The 12,436-nt window shown below is 29.7% G+C and overlaps 1 protein-coding gene across 1 annotated transcript; it reads right to left on the bottom strand.

The window, feature by feature from the left end:
• Positions 1-6,803: 6,803 nt before the first annotated feature.
• Positions 6,804-8,675, bottom strand: LOC120275387 (transcription factor MYB36-like). Its single transcript, XM_039281942.1, has 3 exons — positions 8,409-8,675; positions 7,469-7,598; positions 6,804-7,378 (listed from the first exon to the last, which is right to left on the bottom strand). Exons 1-3 carry the CDS (start codon positions 8,542-8,544, stop codon positions 6,970-6,972), a joined length of 675 nt encoding a protein of 224 aa, XP_039137876.1. The 5' UTR covers positions 8,545-8,675; the 3' UTR covers positions 6,804-6,969.
• Between the last annotated feature and the right edge of the window lie 3,761 nt (positions 8,676-12,436).

Below are 12,436 nucleotides of genomic sequence, written 5' to 3'. Positions count from 1 at the left end.
TTTTATTAGTGCATAATATCTCAAAAATTTGTTAGGAATGTTGTTGTGATTTTTTTAAAATGAGGAGAAGCCATGTTGATTTTTGAATAATGTTTTTGGGTGGAAATTAAAAATGTTGTTATGGTGTGTGTATAAAATATTAGATTTATTAAAATTTTTGGTGATTTAAAAAAATAACTAAATTTGGATATTTATTTATTTTTAATTAACAATAATTAAATTGTATTTGTCAATTATTAATTTAAAATTTTATTTAAAAAATAAATACATCAATAACTCATTTAAATATTATTTATAAAAATTGGAGGCATTTAATAATTGTTTTTTTTTACAATTAAGATACATTATTTAATTAAAATACTCAAGGGTACAAAAAGTAAATTTACTAAAAATTTTTCCCCTATCCCTCTCATATTCCTATCCCCATTCCCTTCAACCAAACATTACTTTTTATCCCCATCTCCAATCCCCTTTCCCTATTCCTATCCCCATCCCCATCCCCATCCCCATCCCCTTCCCCATCCCCATCCCCATATTCTCATTCCCTCTAACCAAACGGGCCCTTAATGGTACCAAGTTCACTTCAAGTAGAGTAAAGCGAAACTTTATTATTGGCACCTTCCCTTCATTGAAATCATTTTCATGCCGAGGTCGGAAAAAGCCTAGTCAGTGCACCATTAAAAAGTGATCTATAGCCTCCACGTCACATAATGAAGATGCTAATTTATCAAGTGACATACCGTTGAAATGATTAGTAATTCTAGTGAGCATTTCAAACCAAATAAAAATTCAGTGATCAAAATAATATTTGACCAAAATTCAGTAATTTACCAAAAAAATTAACCTCAAAATGTCCCAAAAGGTTATGTTCAACATTTCTGATCCCAGACTGATGTCTTTTAGATTGAGGTAATACAAATGAGTCGCATCTTGACTTGTTGCCAATCTTTGTTGGCTTTCCGATGAGTTTGACCTCTTCTCCAAATACCATTTGGCTCTTTGAGTTCTCATGGTCATCATTTATTAAGCAATAAAAGAACTTGTACCCTCCCAAACTCTTCATTTGACTTATCAGTGAGCTTGGCCCTATCTTTAAACCTACAGCTCCTTCTCGATCTTTCTTAAAGTCACCGGAGTACTTCCAACCACAACCAATGAAGGTTTTTTGTAATGTAACTCTATCATCACCTTCAATTACTAGAAAATTGAGGTTTTCAATGCCAACGATCCCATTAATAACCGAACCATCAAGGTAAGTGTAGGAATATCTACACATGTGGGTACGAGCACATGAGAAATTGGGGAAGGTGCTGCATGATGCATTGTTGCAATAGAGTGGAGTGAGTGGAGGTCGAGAAAGGCCTAATTAGCGCACCGATAGAGGCCTCCACATCAATTAATGAAGATGTAATCCATTGGGTGACATGCCGATAAAATGATTAGAAACTTTAGTGAACATTTTGAAATAAATCAAAATTTAGTGTTCAAAAGAATATTTGACAAAAATACAATGATTTACCAAAAAAAAAAAATTAACCCTTGTTTGCATGTACTCTGTTAAACATATAAAAATTGAATATGCTGACATATTTAATTACTCGATTAAATATATAAGAATTGAATATGCTGACATATTTAATTTTTTAAACAATATTGTGTTTATAATTATAAATGTCGCGTATTTATTAACTGCACTAAAGGTATCTTTATCTTCCTTTCATTGGCGAAGATTAAGTACAAACGAAGAGAAGATGCAAGCGAATATTATAGAGTAGTTATTATTAAATTAATTATTTGAATTTTATAAAAGCTCAAAATTTTTGATATCTAGGAGATGTACTGTATATCTTGTGGTATCTCCAAAGGTTCATTAATAATTAACAATTATATCCAATCCCCAACATAAGTTTTATGAGAATTATAATTAGCATTAGGCTAATTATTATATATACTATCTTAATTTGTATAACTTATGTTATCTTAATTTGTGATCCCTCCATTATGAAACACAAGTCGTTTTGAGAACTTTTTGTTACAAAAATACTCGTCATTTTATAATACTGCGAGCAATATTTATTTATGTTTTTTTCAATTTTATCATTATTCAATTTTCAAAAGTAATATAAGAGAAAAGAGTCATATTCATAGTCTCAAGAAAAGAGTATAATTTAAAAAAAAAAATGAGTAGTTTTGTAATTTGGTTAGTTTTTACCCTAAATTTTAAAAATTAATGTCATCCTTAATTTTTGTGCAAAATTAAATAAAATATATTTTGGAATGAAGAGAGTACAATTTATGATTTTAGTTGCTCAAGGTACATAGCTAATGCTAAATGCTTTATGATAAAATAAAGTCTCACTTTCTCCTCTCATGACAAATATAACCAATATTGTAATACCCTGAACCTTTGGATAATTACTGGAAAAATATATTTAGGGTATTACTACAGTTGCAGTAAGATTTTTCTACAGAGTAATCTTGTTGAGAAACCCCAAGTGGAAAGAACAAGGACCTAAGTGTAAAAGTTTTTAAAAGATTTTGGGTTAAAGAATAAATGAAAAGGATGGACATGAAATGTTTATGGAAACCGAGGACTGAAAGGTAAGATGGAAGGGATCTTTTTGAAATGTTGTGTTATAATCCAGGGACCATTGGATAATTTGAAAGGACTTTTTGAGAATACTATTTCATAATTCAAGGACCATTTGGGAGTTTTCAGGGACTGTTTTGTAAGAAATTATGTTTTCAGGGACTAAAAGTGAATTTCGGCTGAAGAGTTAATTGAGAGAAAAAAATCTAGAAACTATGTTGTTCATCTTCTTCTCACCATTTCTACAGATCCCGAGAGTTAAAAAGAAATGGGAGAAATTAGAGGTTTTTAAAGAGAAAAACTTGGAGATCGTGGGAGGGAGCTTTCATGGGAGTTTGCATTTGCTTGTAAGGGTTTCTTTGGTGTAGTTTTTTGTTTAATGTTTGTGTATGTTTGGATGTATATATATATATTGTGGATTTGATGAATAAAATGATTGATTTGAGTAGAAATAATCGTGGTTATTGTTGATTGATGATGAATCTTGAAGTTATTTGGAAAAATTCTTGTATTTGAGTTGAAATTGCTTAAAAATTGAGGATGAGATTTTTCGGTTTCTTGTAGCAGATTCTTGTAGACCGAGATTAGGGTTTGGTTTAGTTAATTAAGTTGATGATTATGATGATTAAGGTGTTAATGATGATGGTTGGATTGGAATTGGTTGGGTTTAGCCAAATTGATTTGGTTGAGTTAAATTGAATTGATTGAGTTGAGTTTGATTTGGTTTAACCAAGTTCATTTAATTGAATTGGAATTGGGTTTGGATGAGAATTGAATTGGTTGTGTTTAATTGAATTGATCTGGTCTGGGTTTGATCAAATCAAGTTGAGTGTGGTTGGACTTGAATGGTTTGGTTGAATTAAATTGGTTGAAGTTGATTTGGGTTTGGTTTAGATGTTGGGCTAAAGGTTTGGGCTGAACCAATTGGAAGAGAATTGGGTTCGGTTGAACCAAGCTGGTTCAACAGAATTTGTATAAGAATTAAGTTGGTTCAAGGCTAGTGGGTTTAATTAAACCTGGTTCAGTGAATTTGAGTTTGGTTCAGTGGAATTGAGGTTGGTTCAGAATGGTCTAGCCCAAATTGAGTTGGCTTAAGTGCAATTGGAGACCAATTTGATTATCGCAGTCGAGGTTTGAACCGATTGGAGTGAGTGGGCCCAATTAGAGAGTCGGGTTATTGCTTTCATGTATTTTTACGTTGGGTTCAATTATGTTTTTTTAGTTGTCATAATTGTTTATTTATTTTATTATGTTATCCTGTTAGGTGTTGATTAGGCTTGGGAGGGAGTTCCAGGTCTAGCAAGAAACCCAAGGAGACCAGGTGAGTTGGTAGTGGCTATTATTTTAAATAATTGATTTAATTATTATTATTTTGAAATAATTGTTTAATGGCTAGTATTTTGGAAATAAATGTTTAAATATTTCATTTTATCATGTTTGATTTCATATATAGTTGAAATATACGTATATTTGTTTGCCATTGATGTTCATGATAACCGTATTGATACATCAGTTTTGTATAATTATACGTATTTGTGAATAGTGAAAATACATGTATATGTGATTTAATTATTCAATTCTTGTATTTATTTTTGATGGGTATATATGCTTTGATTTGGAGTGATTTGCGAAACCATGTGAGCATATTAAAGATGTTTTTATCGGCATTGTTAGTAGAATTGGTTTTCATTCTCGGTATAGGAATGGTATACGTGGATCTAGGGCTTTCTTGGCATTATGCATTGTTATACTTTTGACATTGGCTTTGTGGAAAAATAATGGTTATTTCGTGATGTGAATACTTGTCTCGGAAAAAGGATCCCGTGTTATGATTTACTACTGAGATGGTATTATTGCTATATTTACTTGATGGTTTTGATGGTGACGGGCTAAGGCCCGACTCTGCGATAGTGGGTCCCCACGGGCCGACCTTTAGAGGTGGCGTGGTGGACTCGGGTGTTGATTTCTCACGAGGGCGGTTCGGTGGGAGGCGTAGAGCCCGACTGGATATTCATCGGGTGGCCAGGGGTCACCGACCGGTGAGCCCGATGGGTCAACGTTAGGGACATGAGTTCCTTGAGCGCTCGAACCCTAGCTGACGCCACGGCGAAGGTTTAGAGAGTTTTCTAGACCATGTTATCTTTGGGTGAGTGTTGGGTATTGCTGTATTTTGAATTTGAGATTTATGTTATTTTTGAATTGTGATGAGGGTAGTCTCTCACAAAATTTGTGTTTTCTGAGAAAATCAAATTGATGTTGATTTATGTTGAATTTATGTTTCGAAAGTTCTTTAAAAATGTATTTTGCTAGAATTCTGGTATTTTGGAAAAGTTGGAAAATTATTTGAGCAGTTGGTATTTATATACTTGATATATATTGTATTTAAGTATTTGAAATTATTAAGCCACTACCGACCAACTGAATATCTTTGTAGCTGCAGGAGGCGGGACCCTAGATTGCTCGATTGAGTATAGAGCTAGTCGGGGGTTGAATCCAGGATTGCGAGTGGGTCCCCTTCCTTTCTTTCTATTTATTGGTGTCGTGATCTTGTAGCGGTTGTACCATAAATTTGAGTTATTGTATTCATGGTATTTATGTATTTGAACACTGTAGTTGGTGTAAAGTTGTAAATTGTGATTTGTAGGTCTGATTTTGTTTAAAACAGGGTGTCAGTTTCCAGTTAAAAGGGAATTTTAACTGATGGGTGCCACATTTACCTCAGTAGAAGGGGTGGGTGTGACAAATATTGGTTTGAAATTTAACCTAGGAGTGACCTAGAAAAGCCCCTGGATTACGGGTCAACGATTGGAAGTTGAACTAGGATTGACCCAATTGTAAATAATATATAATTTTTTAATTGTATATAATTATATAAGATATACTATAAATTGCTAAAACTTTTAAAACCAATAATATAAAAGTATAACAGATAAATAGGTTTTTATATAAGTTATAAATACTAACATAATATACTAAATAAAATCTAACAATCATGTCATAATAATCTAAAGATTGAAAATGGTATTATTTTAATGCCCAATAAAAAAACATTAAATTAGTAATTTAATCATGCCCAGTTTTTTTTTAATATGGATAAACTACTTCAATTAGGAAAAAAAAAGGACAATACCCAGTTGACCTCACTCTTGGTGGACAGACAACTACTTACCAAGTCAAGTCACCGGATCAAATTGTAGCTTCAAAAGATGGTGGCGTGGTTGTATCTCAAATGAATTGGGTTTAAAACATTGGATATAGCTAGCCATTCCTTTCATACGACTAATTATGATGGTGAAAAATCTATTTTTTAGGTTTTGTTACCATACTAGAATATCATAGAAAGACTTCTTAATTTGAGTAACAAGAGACAATATAGAAACGTCTAGTCTCAATGATATGTATCGGAGCATCAAACTAACATTGGATCCAAACAATGCATGGGACCCATTGATCTAATTAAATTAGTTCAAATAAAATAAAATGCATCCAATGCTTGTAGCTTACCCAACTCATCCATATTTTAAACAAATCTCTATCTTTATAATATTAGCATAAAATATATTAAAAAGACTAGCAAACTAATAATAAATATAGTAAATATATAAGGTAATATATTTAAAGTAAACAAATAAAATTAGCACTATATTTAAATCTACGCATATCTTAGGGACCGTTAGATTAACATCCAATAATCTTTCTGTGTCTTCAATATCTGTTTCTCCCAAACCTCTCTTTCATGGTGGTTCCACCCAATCTGTGCTCTCTTCATCTCTTTCCCTCCTCACGCTCTCTCTTATTTTTTATCATTGTTTACAAACTTCCACATATGACTTTTAATATATATATATATATATATATCAAATACTAAAGTAATTGAACATGAATTTAAAAAAAAAATACAAACTGTCATCACTACAACAGGATATCACTTAGCATATCTTGTTACAAAACCCTAAATATTTAGAGTTTAGATTTAAAATTTGAGAGAGAAAAAAACAAAGAATCAAAAATTTTTTTTATAAAAAATGATGTGAATATGATGACAAGGTGATGTCAACTAATTAGCATTTAATCATTCCGAAAACTATTCAAAGTTATCACCTAATTAAAAACATCATTACCCACCCACACAAATATATATATATATATATATATATATGAAAATGGTTAGAGAGTTCAAATTAATTAACATGAAATCCAAAAAAGAAAACTATACATGAAAAGCCAAGTCATACTTTAAACCCATGTACTGTCACAGTCTTCCTATCAAGACAACACAAAAAGAAACACAAACTCTTTTCACTGAAAGACAAGATATATCATGCACACACACTCATATTTATATAATAAAACATGATTTGGAAGTCAATAGATGTGAACTAGTACATGAATTTCCCTGCTCCTTCATGACTACTATTGGTGAACAGCTGTGAAAACTCATCCTCATAAACATTATGATGATCATATGGAAGTACTCCACCAAAGATATAGTTCCCAAGATCTACATTTTGGTTGTAATCACTTCCAAACATGAGGACACTTCCATTAATGTCTTCCATTTTGTAGTACTGTTGCAGTGATGCAGTTTGAAATACTGTTGATGTGTTTAAAGATGAAGATGAAGATGAAGACATTTGAATGGGAGGTTTATTAATTCTCTCATGAGATGAAGAAGAAGTAGTTGTAGTGCTAGTGATTCCAAGAACTCTCTTCTTGAGCTTTGTGTTCCAATAATTCTTTATATCATTGTCTGTTCTTCCTGGAAGTTGTGCTGCTATCACAGACCACCTTCAAAAGAATGCAAAATATATTTCTTAACTCATTAATGAATTAATAATATACTAATTATATTTTATATATGTATATATATAGACTTACCTGCTTCCAATGTTGGCAAAGAGGTTGCAAATGATCATGTCTTCATCAGGAGAGAACTCACCATGTTTAATGTTTGGTCTGAGATAATTTAGCCATCTCAATCTGCAACTCTTGCCGCACCTTCTCAATCCTAAAAATCATCCAATATTATATATATACTATAGTACTTAATTAAAAGAAAGTTGTGTGCATGTATAATTAATACCATTTATTCTCTCTTTTTATTGTTTCTTTTTATGGAACCTTAATGATAAATACTACCTTTCCTTCATGCAGCTAGCCACCAAAAAAGATAAGAATACAATGACAAAATATAACACTAAAAATTAGCTCTCTCTCTGAGATTCATGCAAAGTCAAGAACATAAGAGGAAAAGAAGAAGAGAAGGAATGAATTAGTGTTTATATATATATATATATATATATATATATATATGTATGTATACATTGTACACTACCATTCTCTAGCTCTATGGCTCTTGATAAACACTAATTTATATATTGAGATAAGGTACACAAAGAAAACTTAGGAAAGAAACCCATATTTCTAAATTAACTAATCTTACCATTCTCTCTTTCTCTCACAATCGTTGACAAGAACATAACAAGAAAAGAAGCAAAGAAAATGAACAAGTAGATATATATATAAATATATACTATCATTCTCTCCCAACACTCTTTGACAAGAACATCACAAGAAAAAAAGGAAAGAAAGAACATGTATATATATATACACACGTACAGTACTTTACCATTCTCCCTATATCTTATCATAAACTTTAATTTATATATTAAGATAAGATATACAAAGAAGACTTTGGAAAGAAACCCATAACCCAAAACTAACCTTATCATTCTCTCTCACACTCTCTGCACACACACACACACACACACACACACACTAAGAAAAAGAAGGAAGGGAAGAAGTTAAGAAAACAAACCAGCTTTGTGAGGTAGAGCAATCCAATTGCCACCAGTGCCATACTTTTCAATGAACTCCTTGAGCTTGTTATCTTCCTCTGGAGACCATGGTCCCTTCTTCACATTTGCCTTATCACAACATGGTGTCCTTCCCATGTTTTTTCCTCACCTCCACCTTCTCAACTCCTCCCTTAAACAAACCTTATATGTTTCTATATAACTAAGAAAACAAGATATAGAGAAAGAGAGAAAGAGAGATGATGGGAATGAAGTCAAAAGATAGGCTGTCTGATTTCAATCAGTCACAACTCTCTTTGGTTTGTCTTTTATCTCAAGCCTAAGTGCCACAAAGACTTAGAACAAAGGTCATTCTCTATGCCTTTGTGGATGGGTCCCTACAAACCATCTAATCTAATCAATAATAACTCATCTACAACTTCTTCTTTCTCACTCTTTCTTTTGTTTTTCCTTTCTCATGATCATCATCATCATAAAAAGATTGGTTTGTTCTGTTAATGTGACATCTACCAAACATCTCTTAGCTTTGTTTTTACTTGTTTTTCTTTTTGTTCATTTAATTTTTTATTTTTTTTTATTTTTTTTTTGTGGGTGTCCTTCTTAGCTTTAGGTAACATATAAATTTGTATGGTTTGTGTGCATGCAAAAGTGTTTTTTGAAGATGTGGATCAATTAGTGCTTCACAACATTTAGAGATGGAAGAAATTTTTATAAACAATAAATAGTTCTTTTTTTTTTTTTGGAAAAAATCATAGTACAAAGATGATGTTTTGTTATTAGGCTTATTAATTAAGTGACGGAAAAAAATATCATCTTTTATAAGTGTACTTATTAGTGTTATCTATATACGACATAAGTAGTTTATTGTTATCGGTACTATTTTTAAGTTAGAGCTTTAATTAGGATAGTAGAGTCAACAAACAATATAATTAGTATAAATGCATATCGAGCTTATACATTATTTATAGTACTTATCAAGATAGTAATATTTTTTCTGTCATTTATTAAATTAGTTTATATTCAACTATAATAATCACAGCTTAAGCTAAAATAGACTAATTATTTCTGAATAATAAACAAGCTTTCATATTATTTATAATATAAAATCCAAATTAAGATGATAGTCTAAAACAGCCATCACCAAACCTAATAAATATATGTATAGGAACTAACTAACTTACCAAAACTAAGTTTCATTTCTATTATGAATTCAGATGGTTCAAATTAAGATAAAATATTCCTAGCAAACCTTGAGCTTCATTATTATGTCATATATTTAAATATTTAAAGTGGCCATTCTTTTTTAGTGATCATCAATATAAGTTTCTTTCTAAAATTCATTACTTGTACACTTATGAATAATAAAATTATATGTGTGTGTGTATATTAAATATCAAGTTATTAATTAATTAATTAATTATAAACTCAACATCAACATCAATGCAATTACAATTTAAACTGGAATATGTGGTTCACAGCTATAAAGTACAAAATGTCATTAAGAATAACACTAACTTGTCAAGATTAAGACTTTGCAATTGTAGCCTTCTTTCTTCTTTGATTGAAGACAGCTACCATTCATTAAAGGACTAGTTCAAAGCATTGACTTAGTATTAGTTCTAAGAGTTTGCTTAATTGGAATCCATACACTATTGAAATTAATTGTTTGGTAAAGAGTGGAAAATTTTGGGTTATTAATTAATATGAAGAGAAACCATTAAATAATTTAATTGATAGCTAGGTAATTCATTTGACAAGATTGATCAATAATTAAGTTTATGATGTAATTAATTAAGTGTGTTAATTATCACATTGAAAAATGGTGGAAAGATTAATAAATTTAATGGTTATTTATATAGAGAGTTTTTTTTTTTTTTGAAATTAAGTTTTCTAAAGAAATAATAAGTGATTATATAGATATATATATCGTTAGTGGTTTAAAGTAGATTGAAAATTTGAATTTTATAATGAGTTACCTACCACCCATGCAAGATTGACTAAAGTTATCTAACTACATTGAAACTTTGGACAATATTGATTGAGTACAAGTCACGTTAAAATTATTATAATCAAAAGCAAATTAAAACTTTATGATTAATAGATAAAAGTTTGAGAGACAAATACTATAATGTAAAATATTTATTAATTTATACTAATTATCATATATGATAAACAATGACTTTGAACATACCGTTTTGACAAAAATGCTCATGCGTTAGAAAAAGCTAAGCAATCGAAATCAAATGAACAATAATTGATATTTATAATTAACTTGATTGTCAAAAAAATTTTTCTAAGATAGTTTCACGAGTGCATGCATAAAATATTCATTGCGTTTAGGTGAATTCTGCCTAACTATGAATGACAAATAAAAACTTCAACGTAGAACATGACTTGAAGATCTTGAAAATTATGGTCCACAATTTTTTTAATTAAAGTTGATGAATCACATGCATTAATGACAAAAGAAAAGTTCCTCATAGTCATCACTGCTAAGATCGGTTTAAAAAAAAGAATATGCCAATTATGGCCAAGAAAAAAAAAGAAAAAAATAAACTAATTGAAACTCTTTTAAAGAATAATGAACTTAAGTTTCACATATTTTTTTATATTAGAATGTAATATTCAAACAAGAATATGGGAAAACAGACAATAATACCTAACAATACTTCAGAGACGGTGACATTAGTACATGAAGGTTCTCTAATACCTCATTAAAATTTTAAACATATTTATGTTATACTTGACATCTTTCAATGCACATAAGTATATATATATATATATACGAAATAAGTTTTATATATTTTTGTGTTAAAACGTTGTATTAAAATAAAGATATAGAAAAATAATACATAAAAAACTGAGACATTTGTGAGACATGGACATGAATAATATATGAAAGTTCTCATTAAAATTTTAAATATATAAATTATATTACACTCCATAGCTTTCAACAAGACAATTTAAATAATTGAAATGTGTTATAAAATAACCATAATAGTACAATATATATATATATATATATATATATAAAAGGTTGATTATCCATGGATATCTTTAGATTTAAAATCTAGAGATGTTAAACAATGGCTATTAAAAGCAAAGCCTAACTGTTATAGTGAAGCCCTCCCTCCTTCACCAAAGAACAAAAAACAGTAATTATTTATAAACAATCAAACATCCTATATTCTAAAGAAGGACCACATTAATAGCAACCATTAAATAATGATTTAATAGCTGCTACATGAATTTCCCTTAAATCTATGACTATTTTTATATGAGGAATTGCCATATATATATATATATATATATAGACATATTTTTAAAGACATCACCTCTTTATCTTAATATTCGACTTCATAAAATAAGAACTTAATTAAATATCAGTCTTAAAAATATATATTGTTTTAAAACTTCATTGATTTATTTAATAATACATGTTAAAATAATTAATTATAATCATGCAAATAAATATTAAAAAAAGAAGCACATGGTAGAGACTAGAGATATAAATGGGAGAACCCAATGCATGTTAAATGTGAGTTGGATTCAAGACTTGATTAAACAAAGATAATAGAAACACTGATTAATAATTAATTAAGACTAATACTACTACTAATAATAATAATATCAACAAAAACAAAAGCATCAATTAGCATTGACTCTTTGAACCATGGCTGCTCTGGCAAGCAATGTATATATTATACACAGACTCTTGTGAAAAGAGTCAATGAATTAGAAAAAAAATACACAAAGATAGGTGCATCATTAAGGGTGACAAATTTAGAGATGGAGTGACTTTGGGATTTTATATAATTGTTTTATCATATTTTTGTGGTATGGTAATTAATATATATTAATTAGGATCCACATGATTTGTTTATAAAAATATGAAAATAATCAATCACACTATATTTATACTGATTATATATTCCGAAATTGGCAAGTAAAGTATAATCAACTAATATATCATAATATGGTCCCAAATATGCCCTATTTGATTTAATATACTTTATTATTATCAAATGTT

The sequence above is a fragment of the Dioscorea cayenensis genome, chromosome 14 (assembly GCF_009730915.1).
Source record: "Dioscorea cayenensis subsp. rotundata cultivar TDr96_F1 chromosome 14, TDr96_F1_v2_PseudoChromosome.rev07_lg8_w22 25.fasta, whole genome shotgun sequence".
Lineage (NCBI taxonomy): Eukaryota > Viridiplantae > Streptophyta > Magnoliopsida > Dioscoreales > Dioscoreaceae > Dioscorea > Dioscorea cayenensis.
Note: the sequence above shows the minus strand (reverse complement) of the source record. Positions and strands in the feature narration are given on the sequence as shown.